Here is a 22,973-nt window from a genome sequence, read left to right as displayed (position 1 = left end):
ACCTGCCAGGCGATGAGCTGGGGGTCAGGGACGGGGGCAGGAGGCCTCCCTGTCTCTCTTTAATTCCTAGAGGGATCTGTCAGAGCTCCCCAGCCTGGAATTCTACTTTGTTATTTTAATGCAATTCTGACCTGGATTTAAATGGAATTGGAAACCCGAGGCCTTAATAAATAAATATTATGATAAGAAATGAAAGCCATGCAAGACGAAAGAGATTTCCCCCTAAAGAGGCAGAAACGCAACATTCCTGTCGGGAGCCAGTCACAGAAATTTTCTTCTCTTCAGCCCCCTACCATCCGGTGAGAGATGAGTTGATTTTTCCATAAAAGATCCTATTTTTCTTCAACATTTTTCCACTGATAAGGCATCAACTTAGAAATGTCTAACTTTGCATGCGGGTTGGGGGTAAGGCAAAGAAATATACGGCACGGCTGAAAAGTTTTCATTATTCCCTTAGTCTCTCCAGGCCACAGCGTAAGTTTCTGGCAATGTTTGAGAGAAGAGAAAATTCTCTCTCAGATTTTGGAGGACAAGAAGTCTTTCGAAGATGCTGGGGGTGGATGAAGTCGGGCGGAATTCTGAGGCGCGTGGTCTCTTCTGCCCACCGCCCCCAGAGCTTCTCACTTCTCTCTGCCGCCCCCAGCTCGTCCGGCTTTTCGCTCGGGGCGCAGCGCCCAGCGGTCGGGCCCCTGGCCGGGGAGTCCGGGTGCACAGAGCCGGGTCCTGACAGCAGCACGCTCCCCAGCACCTGCCCTGCCCCTCGGGAATCACGCCTAGGCCCTGAGGCCCAGCAGCCGGGACAGCCCCCAGGCCGCGCGCCCCTCCTTCCTTACCTTGCGCGGCTTTGCTGTACTGGGCGGCGCGGGCGTGGACCAGCAGGACAAGCAGGCAGAGCCCGGGTACGCGCCCCGAGCCCATGGCAGGAGCTACTGGCGGCCCAGCCGCCGGGGCCGGTCTCGCGGCCAGGGGAGGGCGGAAGCCGGCCGGATCCCAGCGCGCAGGAGGGGGAGGGGAGGGGGCGCCCCGCCGGGGCCAGGCCGGGGGCTGCAGTCGCGGGGCGCGGACCGCGGCGCCCTCGGCGCGAGGCTCCCGATGCTACCGGCTCCTCCTGACCGGACGTCGGGGAGAGCGAGGCGCAGAGTGCGAAGAGGCGAGGGGCGCCCGGGGCGACTGACGGAGGGGAACCCCCGCCCTCTCCAAGCCGGCCTCTGCCAGCGGCGGCGGCGGGGCTGCTCCGTCTAATCCCACCCAATTCCCAGCTTCGCCGGGAGAGAGCTGCAGCCGGAGAGCGCGCAGAGCCCGAGCGAAGGACCTGAGAAAGGGGAGGGGAAACGCAGCGCCAGAAACACGCCCTTTCTGCCTCTCTTTCTTCCTCTCTCGCTCTTTCTCCGTCTCTCAGGCTCTTTTTCTTCGCCTTTCTCCTCCTCCTCCTCTTTCTCCTCCTCTCCTCGCTCCTTTTCGTTTTCTTCCTCCTCCCCCTCCTCCTCCTCCTCCACCACCACCTCCTTTTTTCGTGCCCTTTTTTCTTTCAAATGGGGCCTCGGCGCGGCGGCCGCTCCCCCTGCGCTCCCGGGCGCGGTGGCCCCCTCCCCAGGCTGCCGGGCCGCTGCCTGCAGGAATTTACAATCCGGCGCTGGGGGAGCGGGCCCGGTCTCCATGGAGACGGCTTCCCCGGGAGCAGAGAGGTCAGGCGCAAACCGTGCACAATCAATGGATCAATGCAAGCTCCGCTCGGCTCCAGACCAAACAGCACCGGGCTCCGACTTGTCCTCGCTCCCCTAGGAAAGAGTCGAGGAGCGACGGTGCGTCCCCGCGCTCACACGCGAGGACGGCCGTGCGGCGCAGGTTTGCACGCACACCTCCACCCGAGACAAAGAGGGAGCGAGGTGTTCGGGAGGCCGGGGCAGACGTGGACACACGGGCACTCGGGCGTGTCCACCGACACAGCCTGACAGGGGACATAGGACCTCGGAACACACCGCCTCCGACACCAGGCCGAGTAACACCCTCTTAACTTTTACACCTACCACACCCCTACTCTCAGGACTCAGTCCCCATTCCTAGATCCGAGTCCACTTTGAGGACCAAAAAGAAAGTAGCCTCCGCCTGCTAAAACTGCCAGCTCCAGGACAGACTCCCTTGCAGTTAGGGCCTTGGAGGTAAGCCCACTGAACCACCCTACCCATAGAGACTTGGACTCATATACAGACACTCTCGTGTGCTCAGCACAGGGGCAAAAGCTACCCAACAGAATCATGTCTATGTGTATAAACACAAAGACATAAAGACAGGTACAAGAGGCTCCTCCAAACCTGCACGCGGCTTCAAGAGGTGGTCCTGACTGGTCCATTCTTAACCCTTCATCCCTCCAATTGAAGGGGAGCAGAGGAAAGAGAAAGGATATTTTTAAAACAGGGGCAAACTGTGCAAAAGGAGCAGTGTCTTCCAAACATAGATGCTGCCTCTTGACTGTTCACCCACTCTGTATCTTCTTTCCTTCCATTGTAAGGGAAAGAGGAAAGACCTCTTGAAAGGTTGTGAGGACTTTCTTGGAGTGTGAGGCTGTGTTCAGAATGAGACCAGGCCAGGTTCAATTTTCTACAGGGAAGACGCTGCTAGGACCCAGACTAGCCTCACAGAGCCCTCAGCGTACCCAGGAGGAAGAGGCAATGACCAAGATCTCCTCAAAAGAGATTCAGTTCTGAGACCCTCAATATTGGCTGCCCACATCAGCTGGGGCAAGGGGAGGGCTTTGTTGGCAATGGTCCTGTCCGCTGGGGAAAAGAGCTGAGCCCTTCCTTTCCTAGGGATTCAGTGGAAAAGTAGATGGAAACAGACTCAGACTTCTTATCCTGGGATGAAGATTACTTTTGAACAAGTCATATCTCAATGGGCCTCAGTTTCCTCAGAAAACGAGGGTGGTGGATTCACTCAGTGGTGGAAAGGGGGCAGTGCCCCAAGGAAGCCTGGGGGAGGAGGCCTGGAGAACCTTGCATAGCATCAAAGATGACCTTTGGGATGCGAGCACATAGATCATGGGAATGGTGTGGAGGCCACAGAAAGGCTGGGTCAGATGATTGAGGTCCCTCCCAGCCCTGTCACTCTAAGATGCCCTCCCTCCTTCATTCCACTGGCAAAACCCTCCCCTTGCAGCAGTTTTGCCTGCTGCCACCAATTATGTGTAGGGTTGGAGGACAAGTGTAAACTTGCCATCCTTTTTGCCCCAAACAAGAGAATGGTTTCAAAAAAAGAGAAAGAATTGGAGGTTGCCGGATGGTGCCTGTGATCTCCATGGGGGCACAGGGAGAGAGAGCCGAGGAGCCCCCCGCAAGGCTGGGAGGGGAGATGGCACGCTGCCTTGCTTTGCTCTGCCTGTGCCTTCTTTGGACACTAGTGTAGCTCCTCTGGGTCCCTGGGGGGATGGAGGGAGGGCCCCTACATCCTCCTTGAGGTGGGCAAGGAGGATTCTGTAGGGGGATTGTGGGTTATTTTGGGCCTTCAGTTCAGGGTGATTTCCTGGCCCTCTGAGTACGGATATTTCCCTGACTTTCAGGGAGGGAGGCTTAGGTGGGTTCTTCCACCTAAGCCACTATGTCTCTGGAAGATTGGTTTTTTTTTGCCCCCCAGTTGCCTTTTATCTCATCCTACCAGTTTTCCTCTGATGATTTCCTCTTTTCCTCTTGGACCAGGTGAGCTCCTCCTCCACATCTAGGCAAAAAAAGACTGTTCCCTGCCCTTCTCTCCTGCTGCCACTCACCCAATCTGATTCCAGAGTACCCTCAGCCCTTCAGAGTATTCTATAAGAGTAGAAGCAGGGCTTATATTACCAGGACACTGTGAATTGAGGTGCTGGTCCAATTCACATTGCCTTTTGCCCTGTCCTCTTCTGCAGGGACTCAGTTGGACAGTAACTCAGGAAGATGACAGGGAAGGAATAACAAGATGGCACTTGCAAGTGGTACTACAAAAGCAGCAGCAGCACGTGCCATATCATAACTAGCAGGGGCAAAATGTCCAGTGGGCTCTGGGCCTCCCACACTCATCTCTAAGGTTGCAGTATGCTTTGGGGCTTCATTTTCCTTCAGGGATGCTTCTGACATTCGTTTCATTCTACTTGCTCCTAAAAATGTCTGGAGAGAGGACTGGCAGGGGTCAGGGATCCCATAGCTGATAGATCTTGGTTCAGGTCCTGTTTAGGGATCCTTCTGCCAGGGCCCACCAGACTCAGGGGTTTCCCCTCCCCTGCAAGGTCTCCTTCCATGAGCTTTGCTTTTTCTTTCTGCTCCTCAGTTTCCCCATATATAAAATTAGTCTAATGACCCTACCTTGATGGGCAGTGCCGTATAGTCTAATGGAGAGCACATACAAGCTAGAAGTAGACTGCCCTGAGATCAATGTTAGGCCCTACCATTTCCCAGCCATCTATTTTTCTTGGAGAGTTATTTCACTTTTCTGAGCCTCACCTTCCTCACCTGGAAGATAGATATGGTTATATGCCCTCAAAGATGTCCGTCCATCAGTGTCTGTGTGGACTCTAAACAAACCTGCAATTCAAATCTCAGCTCTGTTACTTTCTATCTCTGTGACTTCAGGCAAATTAATCTCAGGGAGTTTCAGTTTTCTCATCTGACATAGGGGATAAAAACCTTATAGGTTAATGGTGCTAATTAAATGAGATAATAGGTGGAAAACACCTGGCACTGGCACATAGTAGGCATTCAATAGGTGGAGGCTATTGTTCTTTCCACTACTTCTCAGAAGAACAAAAGCCCAAGTGTTTGGGGCTGGGTGCAGTGGCTCACACCTGCAATTCAAGCACTTTGAGAGGCCGAGGTGGGCAGATCATTTGAGGTCAGGAGTTTGAGACCAGCCTGACCAACATGGTGAAACCCTGTCTCTACTAAAAATACAAAAATTAGCCAGGTGTGGTGGTGCACACCTGTAATCCCACCCACTTGGGAGGCTGAGGGAGGAGAATCATTTGAACCCGGGAGATGGAGGTTGCAGTGAGCAGAGATTGTGCCACTGCTCTGACCTGTGCAACAGAACTCAAAAAAAAAAAAAAAAAAAAAAAAAAAGCCCCAGTGTTTGATAACAAAGGTATAGTAGTGCCTGGTGGGAAGAAGCAGCCTTGTCCCAGATTAGACTTTGGTGCCACTGGGTGTGAGCACAGTCAACTGGGCTAGATTCTCACCACCCCCAACAGGTTGCTGTCTATCATACATTCCTACTGAGGAGGTTCCAAAAATTCCATGCATTCCAGCACACCGCCCTTGTCAGCCACACTTATACATTATGCAGTTAGAAGAATATTCACTTGCCAGCTAGGTAGCTCTGGAGTCTCTCCATCCCTACTGTCTTGCACCTCCTACTTTACCTTAAGAAGATATAGACACCCTGAAACACAAATTAGAGCTCATAGCTACCATTTACCGAGTGCTTTCTATGTTCCAGGGACTGTACCAGGCACTCCATCACGAGCCTATAAGGTAGGAATTGTTATCCCCATTTTATTGGTGGGAAAACTGAGGGTCAGGTAGATTAACTTGCCCAGGATGACATACTAAGAAAGAACAAAGCCAGGACTTAGGCCCAGGCCTGACTCTGAAGCTTGTATACCTCCTCAGCTGTCTACACTGCCTCCTCTGAATTCACAGAGACTTGATACACTTTTGCCACTCACACTCTAATTATTGGGATCAGGTTGAGGGTCACAGACCAGCACCTTCACATACAGGGCTCTTTACACATATCCTTGCTCTGGAGAGTCATTTAGCAATAGAACTGCAGAAGACTTTAGCCATCACCTGTCTGGTGATGGGAGGTGAAGTGGCTTGCCCAGAGTCATACAATATTTAAGAGACAAAGTGGCTAGGCACAGTGGCTCACGCCTATAATTCCAGCACTTTGGGAGGCCGAGGTGGGCAGATCACCTGAGGTCAGGAGTTCGACACCAGCCTGACCAACATGGAGAAACCCCGTCTCTACTAAAAATACAAAATTAGCCGGGCATAGTGGCGCATGCCTGTAATCCCAGCTACTCGGGAGACTGAGGCAGGAGAATCGCTTGAACCTGGGAGGTTAAGGTTGCAGTGAGCCGAGACTGCGCCATTGCACTCCAGCCTGGGCAATAAGAGTGAAACTCTGTCTTAAAAAAAAAAAAGGACAAAATAGACATATAAACAAAAAATCAGTAATTGACAAATGGAGAGGAAAAGAGAACAGTCAGAACAGCAACAAAAAAATAGAAGAAGGGAGGGAGGGGATCTTACTAGGCGGGTGAATGGGCTGTTTTGTACTCCTTCAGGGTAGCTCAGGAGTCATTTTGCCATGTAGGCAGAGGCTTGGAGGTAACCATCTCTCAAAGTCTGTTTCTCAGCTCTGGGATTCTAGGGGTACCTTGTTCCCAGGTCCTTAGTGTTGGCTTTACAGAAAGGTCCACAGGCAGCCCTGCCAGGACATGGGGCAGAGGTAACCCAATCCAAGCTGCCCCACACCTGTTCCAGCCTCTCCTCTGGACACTTAGGCCACCTTCAGTTTAGCTTTCTTGGCCAAGTCACCCCAGTTTCCTCCCACCCCTCCTCTCTACCCACATCCACTCCTGAGTTACCTTGCCACCTGCTTCCTCTCCACCTGCGCCCAGCTGCTTTCACTAAGGAAACAAAAATCTCTACCCTGCCAACTGGCATTGTCACTGATGTGTGGTTCCAGATCCCTGCACATCACAAGGCAAGTCTCCAACCACCCCAGGCCTGCACCCTGACCCCTTCCACACAGCTGCCCTCCCAAACTTGTTTCCCTCCTGCCAACCCCAGCCCCCATACTTCTCCAATCAGTGTCCTCAATTCCTGTTTCTCCAAAAAGCCAAGAGCCATCTAACCTGAGCCTTCTATCCCCTGCTCCCTTCTTTCTCCACTGCTGGGAGAGGGGTCCATCCTTTTGGCCAAGCCTAATACCATGTACATGTACCAGGATCTCATCCCCTCTTGCCACTTCAGGGAGCTCGCTCTGTCAGTTATCCCTTTTTTTGCCTGAATGTCTCACCTCAGCTCCTCCTGTAAACACAATAAGATCTGCAGCATCCTATAGAACTTCCCAGCATCCCGCAGGGAAGTTCCACAGACCCTGCTGCCTCTCATCCTTCCAGGCTCCCAACTTCTCTGCCCTAGGTCTCCATGTCACTGCTTCCCTTTCACCCCTGGCCCTAATGCATTCTGTCCCAGGCTCCCTCTGCCACCCCTCCCCCAAAGTTTCCAGCAACTTCCACATCTTCATATCCAGGGCTGTTTGCCAGTCCTTATCTAGCCTGACCTCTCTGCCTCATCCAAAACCTCTGAACATTCTTCTTCCCCTTCTTGGAGCGCTTTCTTCTCCTGCATCTACTGCTGGCTGCTTTCCCTCCACTGGCCTCTTAATTGCTAGACAGTTTGGGCTTCTAGCTTGGCTTTTTTCACTTCTCACTCTACATGACCTCCCTAGGGGACTCTGAGGGACAGCAAGGGTGATGGAAAGAACATTGGCTTTGTGGTCAAATAGTCCCAAGTTTAAATCCCAGCCACGTCAATGGGTGAGCTTGGGCAAGTTTCTTCACCTCTTTGAGCTTTATCATCCTCATCTGGAAAATAGGGAGGATAAACTTCTGACCTTGCAGGTTGTTGGAGTGTTACTGATGATGACTCATGTGGAAGGTCACTCACAAAATAGGTGGACAGCACGTAGTGGGGCATTATGGCTCCAGGCACCACCAATATGCCAATGACCACCAAATCTATATCCCTAACCCCATTTTTCTCTTAGCTCTAATTCTGTATGTTCAATTTGCAGATCTATAGCTCTAGCTCCCTCCTCTCCTTCCTATCTAGTCCTACATTGCCACCTACTTATAGATACTTCCGATGGTATTTTTCAAGACCTCAAGCTGAACCTACCCCCAACTGAACTCATGCCTCACAACACTCTCCCTTGACCTGTCCTCTTCCCATGATCTCCATCTTGAGGTTAATGGCTCATAACCTACTCAGTGGCCCCATTTGGATTCCTCAGAGTCCTAAGGACAGTCCTCTTCCCGATCCCTCTTGCTGCTGCCACAGTTCAGGTACTTCCTGTGTCTGCTGTGGGCCACTGCCTGACAGAGCTAAGTTCTAGCTGCCTGGCACAGTGTATGTGGCCTTCTGTGCTAGTCCTGAGCCTTTCTTTCCAATGACATTTCATGGTTGTCTTCTGACTTCACCATCACTACACCCTAGCTACACCATGCCTGGCACACACCATATTCTTGTCAGCTAGAGAACTACTGCACTTTAAAATCTTATAGTGGCTCATGCCTTTAATCCTAGTGTTTTGGGAGGTTGAGGCAGGAGGATGACTTGAGGCCAGAAGTTCAAGACCAGCCCAGGCAACATAATGAAACCCCGTCTCTACAAAAAATTCAAAAATTAGCTGAAGTGGTGATGTGCACCTGTAGTCCTAGCTACTCAGAGGCTGAGGTAGGAGGACTGCTTGAGCCCAGGAGTTGGAGGCCACAGTGAGCTGTGATCTCACCACTGCTCTCTAGCCTGGGCTACATAATGAGACCCTGTTAAAAATAAAAATAGAAAAGATCCAGCTTCCATGGTACCTTGGTGGGGAAGTCTTTTTACTGCCCCAGCAGACTCGGAGCTCAGTGGTCCTTGAAACCTATCCCAGTGATGGCCCTGGCTATCAGTAATGGTCTGTTTACCTTCCACTAGTTCTATCAAACCTTTGAGGGCAAGACCCATTTGAGTCACCTCTGTATCCCCAGCTCTAAGCATATGCCTGGCAGATAGTTGTGTTCAGAGAATTATTTATTGAATAGCTGAAAGAATGAAGGAAGGGTGAGCTCACGCAAACCCCAGAGGAGAAGTGAAGCATTCCCTGACCTTGTCTCCCTGCCTCCAACCAGTCTGAGGATGCTTCAGGTTTCCTGGAGGACCTAGGGCAGCAGAGGGTGTTGAATGGAAGGGCAGTGAAACCCCCACTGAAGAAAGACCATGGACACAGAGGGGGCCTAGGAGAGGACTCCTGCTAGAGACTTTCAGGGTCTGGAAGACACAGATGCATATCTGGAACCTTCCAAGCCAGAGCTCAGGATATACCCGAAGGTCTGAAGAATTGGGTAATGGCAGCCTAGATAAAGCAGCCAGAGGTAGGAGACTGGGCAAGAAGAAGCCTGAGTGGTCAGAGGTCTGGGGCCAGAGCAGATGAAAGGGGTCTATAGGCAGCTCTCATATGAACTCTGGGAGGCAGGTCCAGGAAGGAGAACCCTAGGTGAGGCCACTTGAAGGTCCCTGGGGGATTCTCTGCCACCTCATCAAAGATCTTTCTGACTGATGCTTAACATTCCATTATTGGAGAATCACTCCTTTGAGCTAAACCTTATGTTCTTTGGCTCCAAATACAAATATTCCTGTGAGAGAGGGTGACGGCCTTTGCCAGTTAAAACTGTAGTTATCAGTTGACACCCTAACAAACATCTTGTGAATATCGGAGGAGGGGCTGTAGGAACACTCATAAGGAACTTCCTAATTTGGTTAAGAGGTGGCTTGCTTTCCCTCCCCCTACCCTATTCTTTATGCCTATCCTCTCTTAGATCCCCACTGGGTTCCCTCCTCAGAGGAAAAGATGGAGAGGTGGAGAAGGACCACTTCATCTACCAATACCACTCCTATGGATATCCTGGATTAAGGAAAGGATAGGTGGAAGTATTGGGGCAAAGTTCAAGGTATCCATGAACCAACTTCAAGTAGACCATAAAGCAAATTGTTGTAAAACAAAACTCAGTTACCCAATAGCTTCTATTACATTTTCAGAGAAGAGCTCCCATTGGGCTGAAAATCATTCTAGGAGAAACTGAAAACCTGCAATAAGGAAGGATCGTCGGAATGTTTGCCAGCTATGTGCTTGTGCTGAGTGTTGATATCCTTACAGAATTTTGCCTCCCTTTCATGGCAAGAGGCTCTCTTCGTCATGCCACGTCTCCACTTCCCAGCCAACTTGGCAAAGCTGAGGAACATCACAGTCAGGCTGAGATTCCTTGGTGCCCTGCTCTGGTCCTGCAAAATGTAGTCTGTAGGAAGCTGCAGTATGCTGGAGAAGAACGGGCTCTTCCCTGGGCCCCTGACCCGGACTCAGCGATGTTCCACCTCTTGATCAGCGTAAGGGCTACTGAGGAGGGAGAGGAGCTCATTCTTTCTTTCTTTTTTTTTTTGAGACGGAGTTTCGCTCTTGTTGCCCAGGCTGGGGTGCAATGGTGTGATCTCAGCTCACCGCAACCTCCGCCTCCCAGGTTCAAGCGATTCTCCTGCCTCAGCCTCCTGAGTAGCTGGGATTACAGGCACCCGCCACCACAGCCGGCTAATTTTTGTATTTTTAATAGAGATGGGATTTCTTCATGTTGGTCAGGCTGATCTTGAACTCCCGACCTCAGGTGATCCACCCGCCTCGGCCTCCCAAAGTGCTGGGATTACAGCTGTAAGCCACCGCACCTAGCCCAAGAGGAACTCATTCTAATCCTTTTCTGTCTTCACCCTCTGTCCCCAGTCCCCGGTCCAATGCTGGGATTGATTGAGAAATTTGGTGGCTTCTCTTTGGTAGATCCAAATTGTAATGCCACCCTTTACCAGTAGGTGCCGCCATCTAACATACCATCTTTCAGCCTTGGTGAAGTCCTGAAGCCAGACCTCTGGGAGTCTGTCTACTCAGGGAACCCACTGCCTCCAACAAATTTGCAAATAAAATTATTATATATGAAATAGGCCCACACTGCTGAAGTTAAGATGTGGAATTAATTGTATGTGTATTTCTTTGTAACCACAGACTCAGTGTTTAATGTTTGACATATATTGTGCACTTACTATGTACCAGGGACTTAAAGGATATGGGGATTCAAAGATGACATGGTTTCTCCTTTTAAGTTTATAATTTGGTAAGAGAAATTCACATCTAAGTCATTGGAATATAAGGCAGAATGTGGTAAATGTCCAAATATGGAGGTGCCAACATAAAATTCTAATGAGGGCATAAACAGCACAGATTAATTCCAGCTGGAAGCAGGAGGACGACTCAGTGGAGGAGGAAAGGGTTTAAAGCTGACCTCAAAGAATATATAGAATTCTCATACAGGGAGTTGGGTGAAGAGAGTGAGGGCTTTCCAGGTGGCAGGAACAACGTGAGCAAAGACTTAGAGAGGAGAATGTCTTCAGGGAATTAGTAATGTGGCTCAGTTAGAGACAAGTATTTCAGAGAGTGTGGAGGAAGATCTGAAGGGTGGGATGGGGCCAGACAATAAAGAGCCTGTTGCCGTCAGATGCTCAGCGACTGACAGTGTTGCATAGGCTTCAGGAACCCGGCGACTTTACAGCAAAGTAGCAGCATGGCGGGCTCAGCTTCATGAATTAGCTTTATGTGTGCTGCAGGATTTCTTCAATGTGTTGATTTTTAGTGAATTTATTTCATCATGGATGCAGGAAGAGAACAGAAAGAAAAAAGGGAAAAAAGGACATAAAAAGAAATGGGCTGGGCATGGTGGCTCACGCCTGTAATCCCAGCACTCTGGGAGGCCAAGGTGGGCGGATCACGAGGTCAGGAGATCGAGACCATCCTGGCTAACACGGTGAAACCCCGTCTCTACTAAAAATACAAACAATTAGCTGGCTGTGGTGGCGGATGCCTGTAGTCCCAGCTACTCGGGAGGCTGAGGTAGGAGAATGGTGTGAACCCGAGAGGCAGAGCTTGCAGTGAGCCGAGATTGGGCCACTGTACTCCATCCTGGGCGACAGAGCAAGACTCTGTCTAAAAAAAAACAAACAAAAAAGAAGTGACAGGGAGGGAAATAATGGACAGAAGGAAAAGAGAGATGGAGAAGGAAGAGAGAGAAAGAGAAGGAGGCAGCCCTGGAGGAGGCAAGGCAGAAACGCCCTCTGGCTTCTTGCCCTGGCCAACCACAGAGGACAATGTGAGGCGAGTTTGGTGATGTGTTTTCTGCTGGCCCTGTTTGTTTTTCGTTTTTCTGGTGTTGGACAGATCTGGGGTGAAGGAAGAGGGGGACAGGGTTGTGGCTGGCATTGATAGTGGTCCTTGGGCTGGGCTCTGGGCTGGTGGGATCCTTTAGTGGGGGCTTATGGGCATTGGAGCTGAACTTTTGAAGTCCCTGGGAGGGGGCCTCTTTGTAGGTGTCCAGAGCCAGGTGACCTTCCTCAAGCCTGGAGATGGTTTGCCCTAAGCTCTTTGTCTCTGTCTTTCCTGACCCTGGCAAGAAAGAATTAGTCCTTGAGGCCTGGGCTCCTTGCCTGTGTAGCCAGGATGTTGTGCTGGGCTGGGGAGCCCATGGGGGTAGCAAGAGCAGCTGCTTCCAGACTGGCGCTGGGGAACGCAGGGAGAGTCCATGAGAGCCAGACTGCTCCCCGGCCCCGATGATGAGTCTGGCTTTCTCTCCCATCCCATGGCCCTTGGAAGCCAACCTAACAAGCTCTATTAAAGTTAATGAAACGCAATGATTCCTCTGTTTGCTCGGTTACAACTCATTACGAGTTGCTCTTGCTTGCTCAGCTCTTGCATGCTCAGCTCTTGCAGAGGAGATTCATTTGAGTAGCCAGGGCTTGGCCTTTGTCCCCTTAATTTTTATTGGCCCATTAACAAGATCAGATACTTTGGCTGACCAGGAGTAAGTATCTAGTACCCAAGTCCCAACAAACCCCATTGGGTGGAGTTTCAGGTGATCTTTTGAGTCTAAATTAGCCTAAAAACATGCTGTTGCCCTTCCTCCCTCTGTTGCTTCCCTATATCCAAACTGAGTTTTATATGTAGGTACAGCAGGAGTATGCAGAGATTTCAGAAGTTAGGAGATGCTTTTCTAGCCTCTTTAAAATGTATCTCAACCCACTGATTTAGAGAAGTTCCCTAGTAAGAGCTCCAGCTCCTTTGGTTTAAGGGCTTTCCTCCCCCATTTAAATGGAAATGTACTGAACATTGTTAGTCGTTTATACTTTGGTGTGAATTAGTTCATATTGTCACTTTAAGGGGATTTGGGAGTCTCCTAAATTGTATACAAACTTTTGTCCACACTATTCATTCTTCCAGAGAGAGGTTTTCTATAGCTTTCTTCAAAATTTCCATAACCGCCCTCCCCCGCCACACACACGTACACATGCACACACGCACTCCCTCTCTCTCTCAAAAGGTTAACAACCTCTATGTTAGTAGAAGACTGGGCCGTAACTGGAATTACAGAAGACAAACTCTCCTTCCTTCACCATCTGCTTGGCCAGTCCTGCCTCTAAGGAGGGACCTTCCCCTCGTCCTTAAGTTCCTTATCCACAGACCTCCCATTGTCACCACAGCTCAATCATGTGCTTCCCAAATCTTAAAACCAACCTCAAGTTGGTGGGGAGGAGTCAAGAGGAGAGCCCTTGAACTCTATGTTGATTTACATGCTGAGGCTGTAAATGATAGGTTTACATGCTGGTGTAAATACTCATAAACTCACAGTAAGTGCAGGGCATCACATGCTTTCAGTGTCCAGATCCTCTGCAGCCTGTACAGGCCTGGCATTCTCAAGGTCAGGGAGGAGAGCACCGAGTTGGCAGCAGCTAGCATGACAGGAGCCAACTGTGACTATGGAGGAAAAGGGCGTGCTTGGAGTTGGTCTCTAAACCCTCATCCTCTCCTATACAGCAGGTGGCTTCTGCACAGTGATACCTTGGCATGACTCCCCCTGCTGCTCAGCCAGCCTGACTGTTCTTTTGGGTTAAAGCATTGTCTCCAGAAGGTCCCTGTTAAAATGCAAAGGGGCTTCTTGCAGGGTGACTTGGGCTGGTTGGCTGACTGGCTGTCACTCAAGAGAAAGCAGAGACCCCAGATCAGGGAGGTTAAAGTTTGGGAGAAAGGTTCAGGTGGGTCAATACTATAGCTACATGAAGTTGATTTAAATGGCTTTCCAGGTGCTCTCCCTAATTCCACTCTTGGGGGCTGAGAATCTATCCTTCATATGGCAGCCAGAGTCATTTTAAGGCTGGGCCATACAACCTCAACACAATAGACATTTGTTGGGGGGCCATCCTATGCATTGTAGCATATTTAGCAGCATCCCTGGCCTCTACCCACTAGGTGCCAGTAGCACTCCCTCCCCAAGTTGCGACAGCCAAAAATGTCTCCAGACATTGACAAATGTCCCCTGGGGGAGGGGAGTGAAATCATACCCCCACCTCCCCTTCCCCCTGCCCCACTGAGAATCTCCATCATAAAGTATAAGTCAGCCCATGTTACTCCCTGATCAAAAATCCTACCATGTCTTCTCATTGTTCTGAGCATGAAAGCCAGTTGTTTGTCCCAGACTTCAAGGCCCTGTGTAGTCCAGGCTTGCCTCCCTCTCCTGCCCCACCTTGTACCCCTCTGCTGTCATCTACCATCACCCTTTAGCCACACAACCCTTTTTGACAAACCTAGATAAACCAAGCTCTTTCTTGGACAGGGTGGAAGATGGAGAGATATGGGCAGATTTGGAGTAAGTTTCAGAGGCCCTAATTTCTTTGGATTTTACTGGGAGGCCTTTTCTTTTCTTTTCTTTTTTTTGAGACGGAGTTTAACTCTTGTCGCCCAGGCTGGAGTACAATGGCATGATCTCGGCTCACTGCAACGTCCGCCTCCTGGGTTCAAGCAATTCTCCTGACTCAGCCTCCTGAGTAGCTGGGATTACAAGCGCCTGCCACCATGCCCGACTAATTTTTGCATTTTTTAGTAGAGATGGGGTTTCACCATGTTGGCCGGGCTGGTCTTGAACTCCTGACCTCAGGTAATCCACCCGTCTCAGCCTCCCAAAGTGCTGGGATTACAGGCGTGAGCCACTGTGCCGGCCTAGGGAGGTCTTTTCATATGCGCTTACAACAACTTGTAAATATTTAACTTACTGAGTTATTTACTTTTGTTTTTCCCTTCTCCCCAACAAGAATGTAAGCTCCATTAGAGCAGGGACCATGTCTGACTTGTTCACTATCGTGTCCTCATCATCTCCCGTACTGCCTGCCACATGGTAGGTCCTCAGTGACCACCTGTGGAATGAATGAATAAGGGTGGCAGGAGTTCAGAGAGGGAGAGGGACTCTTCTGGAAGGGTAAGGGAAGGTTTCCTGGGCACGCTGAGGCTTGAAGCTTGGGTGGGAGGCGGGGAGGGTAATCTGGGACAGAATTTAGGGAATGGAAGAAGCAAGGGCCTAAAGAATTTCACAGTGGCCCAAATGTACTGCAATGAACCCAGGTGACATACAGGCAGCACGAACTTGTCATGAGGCAGAAAAACAAGTCTGATGTGAATATGATTCTCAGTCTGAGTGGGTCCAAGGGGGTGAAGTAGTTGAGTCCCCTAAGTTGTTGGGGAAGTAGGGAGGGAAATCAGTTAGGCTAGAGCCTAGCAAAACCAGGGCCAAACCAGGGAGGGTTTGATTGCTGAGACTGGAGTGTGGAATTGGCTGAGCCACTGAAAGGTGATGATTATTCCTCACCTGGTATCTGATGTTGCTGACCTTGACTTCTCTGATCCCCTCATATCCCCAGAACCAGCTCTGTGATCATAAGTGAAGTCAAGGGACTGACCAGACACATGAACCTAGATCTCTACAAAGAGCCCTGAGACCCAAATGGGAGAGGTCCAGGGCCTGGTTCCATCTTCCCTCCCTCTCTTGATGTGTGGCCCTGCTCAAGGCTTTGGACTGCAGTGGACCTCCATGTCCTTCTTTTGGAAAACAGAGTTAACAATACCTGCCCCGTTCAGAGGAGAAATGAGGTCATGTTTGTGCAGCATTGTGAGCTCACTGGAGACAATGAGTGTATTCTTCTTAACAGTAACAATAATAATCATTACTGCAACTCTAACCAGTAAATATATCTCCTCAAAGCTGGAGTTGGCCCCTCAGTAGGATAGCAATTAAAGTTTTTCAAAAAATCTCTAGGTGGGGGAATTTTCTGGCTGCATTTTGATCTCTGGGGTTTGCAGAGTTGATATCATTGTGGGAGGGAGAGAGGCCTGCAGCAATCATTCATCTCAATTCCATTCAGTTGTACTTTTCGTATCTCTCTTGTCCTTGAGTTCTACCCAATGGGTTTTGCAATTTCTCATCCTCCATTAGTCCTAAGGGAAAGAAGTCCCTAAATTCCCCATCTCCACACTCACCCACTGTCCCATTCACTGACATAAATAGTGACCTGGCTACTGGAGATCCTGCGCATTCGAGCATTGGCCACAAACTATCCTGCAAAGAAAGTGGTCTGTCTTGAGTACTTGATTCTCTTTCCTGCTCATCCCACTTAGTGCGCCAGTGATTCGCAAGCTGAGCTGTGCATTCAAAGCCCCAGGAGTGGGTCCATGGATTATCAAGTGATTCTAATTTAGCCAGCCCAGCGCCTGTCTGAATTTGAGAATTGCAAGGTTTTCAACCATTAGTTGTGAAATGTGTGTACAAGGAGCAGAGTGGATATACAAAGGCATTTGTTGCAGTTTGGGTCAAGCTGGCAAAAGACCGTCTCTCCTGCTACAATCCACAAAATGACAGAAAAACTCTTGGAACAAATAAAATAGTAAATCCAATATCGTGTGATAAAACAAAAGAGAACCATCAGCAGATCAGAAATGTTGGATCTCTGAGAAAGATAAACAGCATCAAAGCTATAAAGAGGCCGGGCGTGGTGGCTCACACCTGTAATCCCAGAACTTTGGGAGGCCAAGGTGGGCAGATCACTTGAGGTCAGGAGTTCAAGACCAGCCTGGCCAACATGGCGAAAGCCCATCTCTACTAAAAATACAAAAAAAAATTAGCCAGGCGTAGTGGCATGCACCTGTAATCCCAGCTACTCAGGAGGCTGAGGCAGGAGAATCGCTTGAACGCAGGAGGTGGAGGTTGCGATTAGTCAAGATCGTGCCACTGCACTCCAGCCTGGGTGACAGAGTGAGATTCTGTCTCAGGGAAAAAAAAAAAAAAAAGCTATAAAGAAGTAAAACTGGAGGAAACCACAGCTAAAACATGCAGGAGAAGACTGCTATGGAGAAAAGAGTGGTTTGGGGGTCTCCAAACCTGAGTCAACAGACTCAAAGAAACCAGAGGAGGTTCCAGGGGTATTCCTGAACACCAGTGTTCAACAGCTAGCAGCAGTGGATTTGCCCCAAAGTGCTGGGCTAGAGAGGTGAGCAATACTCCGAGTAGCTATTGACACTCTGGGAGAGGAATAGGGAGCACTGAGCCAGGAGAAAGGCTGTCTGCAGGTCACTTACCTCTTTCCCACTCCCTGTAGCAGAGACAGGCTACAGTGAACAGAAAGCTGGCAAATTAAGGATGAGCAGAACATCAATAATCACCAAAAATTTAATGAAAAATATAACCATGACAAGGAGTAGCTCTAAGCCAACATTGTCCAATAGAACTTTCTGTAATGATGGAAATGTTCTATATTTGAGCTGTCCAATATGTAGCCACATACCACATGTGGCTATTGAGCACTTGAAGTGTGGCATCTGCAACTGAGGAACTGAATTTTTAATTTAGTTTTAATTAAATTTAAGCAGCAAGGCTCTCCTATATTGGATAGCATAGTTCTAAACATATGGAAGAGTTAATGCCCAAAGTAATAGAGATAATAGAGCAAACAAAAACAGAAACCAGTTTAGTTGAGGTATAATTGTTATCTTCAAGAGATGCAAAATAATATTAAATCCCTTTAAAAGAATCAGGAGTCTAAGAAATTTAAAAATTGATCATTGAAATTCAGAACTCAGTAGATGGTCTAGATAGGTTTAATGATCAGGAAGACTGACCTGAGAAAGTCTCCTTAAGCACAGTAAAAAAGACAAAAAGATGGAAAGTCTGAGAGAAAAAATTAAGAACCATCTGTGGGATAGGCATTACAGAAAGCTAGAACTTCAGAGAATAGAAGTGGGAAAATAATTAAAGAACTAACAAAAGAAAATTTCCCAATTGCTGAAGAAAGAAGTTAATCATTAGCTTGACCTTTCCCAGGGAGAAAGACTCACACCTAGACATATTATAGTAAAACTTCATAACAACAAAAATAAAGAAAAAAATCCAAGAAGCTTCTGGAGAGAAGAAAAGCAGGTCTTCAATAGAATAATATTAAATTGGCATCAGACTGGATGTTAAAAGACAATGAAATATTATCTTCAAGGCCCTGAAGGGAAATGAAGTATTCAAGTGGGAGGAAAAAATTAAGATTTTTTTTTTTGTTTTACAAGAAGAAAGTTTGCCACCCTCGTATTCCTTAAAGAATTTCCAGAGGAGGTGCTTCAGTAGAAAAATAGTGAATTCAGGAAAGAGGAAGACGTGGGATGCCGAAACTGTGGTGAACAAAGAAACTAGTAAAACTTTTAGTGAAGTCTGAGTAATTATTGAGGCATAATGTAAACATTTTAAAAACAACAATTTGGAGCAATAATCTACCCAGATGATCTCAACTTGGGAGGTGGCAGGTGGGGGAGGAGGAGGAAAGTTAAATAATGCTATGGGAGAAAAAGTTCCTGATCAGCTCTAGTCATTTATAGAAAACTAGAAGTTAAAGGATTCATCTGCCTCAGAGGGTATGGAAGAAAAAAAAAATAGGATTCATATTTGAAGGTAATCAGCAGAAGATGGAGAATTGGAAAATCAACTTCTAGATCAATAGAGCAAGTTAAAAAGATGGGGAAGGGGGCAAAGAAAACTTGATCAGTCTAACAAAAAGCAGGGAAAGAGAGGAAAAAAATAAGAAAACAAGGTAAAGAGGAAGCATAAAATAAAATGACAGGATAAGTCTAAAAATATCATTAATAATACATGAGAAAAGAGAAAATTCCCCATTAAAGAGCAAAATCCTTCCATACATATGCTTTTTACAGAGATGTATTGAAACTGACAAGATCATTTTGAATATGAACAGATGGGGGAAATATATCAAGCAAATAATAACAAAAAGAAAGGAAGTACGTTAGTATCAGACAAAATGAAATCCAAAGACAAAAAGCATTAAAAGAAACAAAGAAAGGCTGGGCATGGTGGTTCACGCCTGTAATCCCAGCACTTTAGGAGGCTGAGGTGGGCAGATCACTTGAGGTCAGGAGTTCAAGACCAGCCTGGCCAACATGGTGAGACCCATCTCTCCTAAAAATACACGCCTGTAGTCCCAGCTACTTGGAAGGCTGAGGTGGAAGGATCGCTTGAGGTTGGGAAGCAGAGGTTGCAGTGAGCTGAGATTGCACCACTGCACTCCAGCCTTAAAAAAAAAAAAAAAAAAAAGATACAAACAAACAAAGAAGGAGATATATTGGTAAAAATTACAATCTTCCAAACACATACAATTTCCATTATTCTTTAGGCACCTAACAACCCAGCTTCAAAATATATAAAGCAAACACTGATACAAACAAAGGAGAAATGAACACATCTATGGCTATGGATGAAAGTTTTAATACAGCTGTCTGAGAAATCTGTGGATCAAGTAGGCAAAAGTCATAATGAAAATAATAGAGGATTTGAGTGACACAATTAATCAACTTTAATAAATATTATATCCAACAAATTGAGAGACCTTTTTTTCAAATAAACTTTTAGCATTCACAAAAAGAAATACTCAAAAAAATTATGGAAACGATATTACATCAGCCATTTTCTCTGTCTATAATACATGAACATAAGAAAATAGCCTCAAAATGCTGGAGTGTGATTGCACTCCATATTTACCTGGAAATGTAAACTAATTTACAGGAAATTCCCTGGAACCCAAAGCCTGGCTTATCTCTGCTACAGCTTAGCTCTGGGGTGTACTTATGAGTTTAAGTCTCACATATGAATGTCACCTTCATGATATCCCAGTAGGGAGAACATTATCTCTGCTCCCAGTAGTACTCAGCCTGGTATTTAAAGCCCAGCCCCCACAATCAAACCCCAGTCTTTCCTTTTTCACCTCTCCTGCTTCTCCAACATGCAAAATGCCATAAGCTCTTGGTACACTCACCACCTCTTGGGTATTCCCAGGATATCTGGGAGGCTGTACTCTTGGTTCATGACACTCATTCAATTGCTTAACTCGTGCCCCGTTACTTAACTCTTCCATCTCTGTAAATCTCGCCTTCTCAAACAGCAAACTATGGATCAAGGGTCAAATCTGGCCTGACTCCTATTTTAATAAATAAAGTTTTATTGGAACACAGTCACATCCATTCACTTATATAATCTAATGGCTACTTTTCCCATAGTTGAGTAGTTACAACAAGATAATATGGCCTGTAAAACCCCAAATATTTACTATATATGGCCCTTTATAGAAAAACTGCTGTGTAGAGATATTTTCTTCTTGTGGTCATCTTACCAAGCTGGGGCACAAGAAGAACCCTTATTGCTCACTACATGATGAATAAAAAATAACTGGTTAAAGGACTGGGTGAGGTGGCTCACACCTGTAATCCAGTACTTTGGGAGGCTGAGGTGGGTAGATTGCCAGAGCTCAGGAGTTCGAGACCAGCCTGGGCAACACAGGGAAACCCCATCTCTACTAAAATACAAAAAATTCACTGAGCATGGCTGTGTGTGCCTGTAATCCCAGTTACTGGGGAGGCTGAGGCAGAAGAATTGCTTGAACCTGGGAGGCAGAGATTGCAGTGAGTCGAGATCATGCTACTGCACTCCAGCCTGGGCAACAGAGCGAGACTCGGTCTCAAAAGAAACAAACAAGCGAACAAACAGACAAAAACTGGTAAAGAATTGCCTGTGCAGGAAATAGCAAGGATGCTCATTGCGCCTCAAGAACACTGTCATGGGGAAAGAGGAGGCAATGTGAGCAGATAGATATCACTTTGCCGAAGTGGCGGGAAAGCAGGCTTTGGAGCTGGCTGACTCGGGTTTGACTTCTAGTGTGGCCACTTTGTAGCTGTATGACTTTAGGCAGATTTTATGCCCTTTCTGAATTCTCTGTAAACTATGAATGATAAAATCTACCTCTAGGATAGTTCAAGTCTCAAAAAATAATGAACAGAAAACACCTAAATCTAGAAGCCCTAATAAATGGTCATTCTTTTTCATTGTAGACACAGAGTCTGTTCCAGGATTGATCTCCAATTACTCCAGGCCAGTTTCAAATGCCCTCATCCAACCCTCACAAGGCATAAGTTTTTTACCTGGGTGGCCCTCCCTGTAGAAGACCACCACTTCTCCACCCCTTTCTTTCCATGGCTTCCCATGGCTCCCTTCCTTAGCCTTCCACGTTCCACACTAGTTGTTATCCAGCCCCACCCTCCCTGACTTCGCCATTCCCTCACCGTAGCACTTAAACTCTTCCTTACTCTGTTTTTGTTTCTGTTTTTCCTTGAGACGGAGTCTTGCTCTTTCACCCAGGGTGGAGTGTGATGGCATGATCTTAGCTCACTGCAGCCTCCGCCTCCCGGGTTTAAGCAATTCTCCTGCCTCAGCCTCCTGAGTAGCTGGAATTACAGGCACCTGCCCCCACATCTGGCTTATTTTTGTATTTTTAGTAAAGACGGATTTCACCATGTTGGTCAGGCTAGTCTCGAACTTCTGACCTCATGATCCACCTGCCTCGGCTTCCCAAAGTGCTGGGATTACAGGCGTGAGCCACGGTGCCTGGTTGACTGCTTTAAATGTCATTATTGACTTCCTGGAATCATTCTCTGGGTGTTTCCTATGAACCCAGATACCTGTCCACACCAATTTGTCCCCACCAGGGGTCTAGTGAGCCCTTGAGGGCTGGTCACTTGATTTGACAACAGTGGGCAGGAGCAGGCAATAAGCAGGCTCAGCCTTGCTCTGGGCTGAGTGAGCACAAACCCACTGGGCACCGCATCCTCATTCCAAGCCACCCCAGCCAGCTTTGCCTGCCTGGTGTCCCAGGGCTTGAAATTTCTGCCACCAGAGAGGCATTGCTTTGTGATTATTTTTATCCTCAAGATATTCCTCTGTTAAACTACAGGTAATTCCTAGAAGGAGGCCAACTGTGTCCGAGATCTTATCTTGAGTCACCGCCTGTGGGATCTTAACCTTTCAATGGTCAGCTAATCCCTGGGTTGTTGCAGCCTCAAATGAGATCATATAGCTGAAAATGATTTCAACATTATGAAGAAAAATATATAAGCAAAGGATTATTCTCAGTCAGTGTTGGAAGGTATTCGCAATTGTCTCCCCACTTATTGAAAATGGCATTTGAAACAGGCCCCCAAAGAGTGAATCTCTAGTGATGGAATTCCAGACCACAAAGTAAGTCAAAGACATTTATGGTGCCAGGGGCAGGTACTTTCCCACCCAAAGCCTGCTGCCTAGGTGGCCACCAACTCAGCCACTGCCCCAATTCTAGGCCAGTTCTGAACACTGGAGTCTTGGAGCAAAGAAGGGGCTGTTGATGTGACTGAGCTGTTGAGTCCAGAGGCACAGAACCAGGAAGTCTTGGAAGCCTCTCATTTTACAGATGAGGAAATTGAGGCCCACAGAGAGAAAGCTGCTCACCCATCCAAAGTCAGGGAGCCTAAAGAGAAAATTACGCCTGTGCCAAAATAGCTGGGATGGGACTGGGGGCCAGGAGGGAGCCAAAGACAGGAGGGGGCTGACCTCTCTCAGGGGCTGTCCCTATGCACACCCAGCACAGATGGACAGAGGACTCCACTCAGCCTCTCATTCAGCCCTCCTCCCCCATTGCCCCACCCCCACCTCCCAGTGCAACCAACCTCTCCTTGCCTGGGGCCACTCTGCCAATAGAGGCCTCCCATCCAGGCCCTTGGCCCACAGAGAGAAAGTCCGAAACAATGCCTCTAAACTGAAAACATTTTTGTCTTTCTCCACAGAACAATGGCCATTAACAGGCATGGAACTGGAGCAGAAATGGAATGAACCCTAGGGGCCTGGGAGCCTGGAGGGGTGTAGGAGTGGGGAGGGGACTGGGGAGACAGCCAGCAGAGGAAAGCGCCTGCCCCCCCTC

At 48.1% G+C, this 22,973-nt stretch overlaps 1 protein-coding gene across 5 annotated transcripts in view; it reads right to left on the bottom strand.

Moving 5' to 3' along the window:
• The window catches only part of SCUBE3 (signal peptide, CUB domain and EGF like domain containing 3), a 39,779-nt gene extending 38,184 nt beyond the window's left edge, over positions 1–1,595 (bottom strand). For all 5 annotated transcript variants that reach the window (XM_003897488.5, XM_017957819.3, XM_003897487.5 and 2 more), the window contains exon 1: positions 834–1,595. In XM_003897488.5, the coding sequence (XP_003897537.1) occupies positions 834–918 (85 nt within the window). In that variant the 5' untranslated portion in view covers positions 919–1,595. The remainder of the gene's footprint in view (positions 1–833) is intronic.
• Between the last annotated feature and the right edge of the window lie 21,378 nt (positions 1,596–22,973).

The sequence above is a fragment of the Papio anubis genome, chromosome 6 (assembly GCF_008728515.1).
Source record: "Papio anubis isolate 15944 chromosome 6, Panubis1.0, whole genome shotgun sequence".
Lineage (NCBI taxonomy): Eukaryota > Metazoa > Chordata > Mammalia > Primates > Cercopithecidae > Papio > Papio anubis.
Note: the sequence above shows the minus strand (reverse complement) of the source record. Positions and strands in the feature narration are given on the sequence as shown.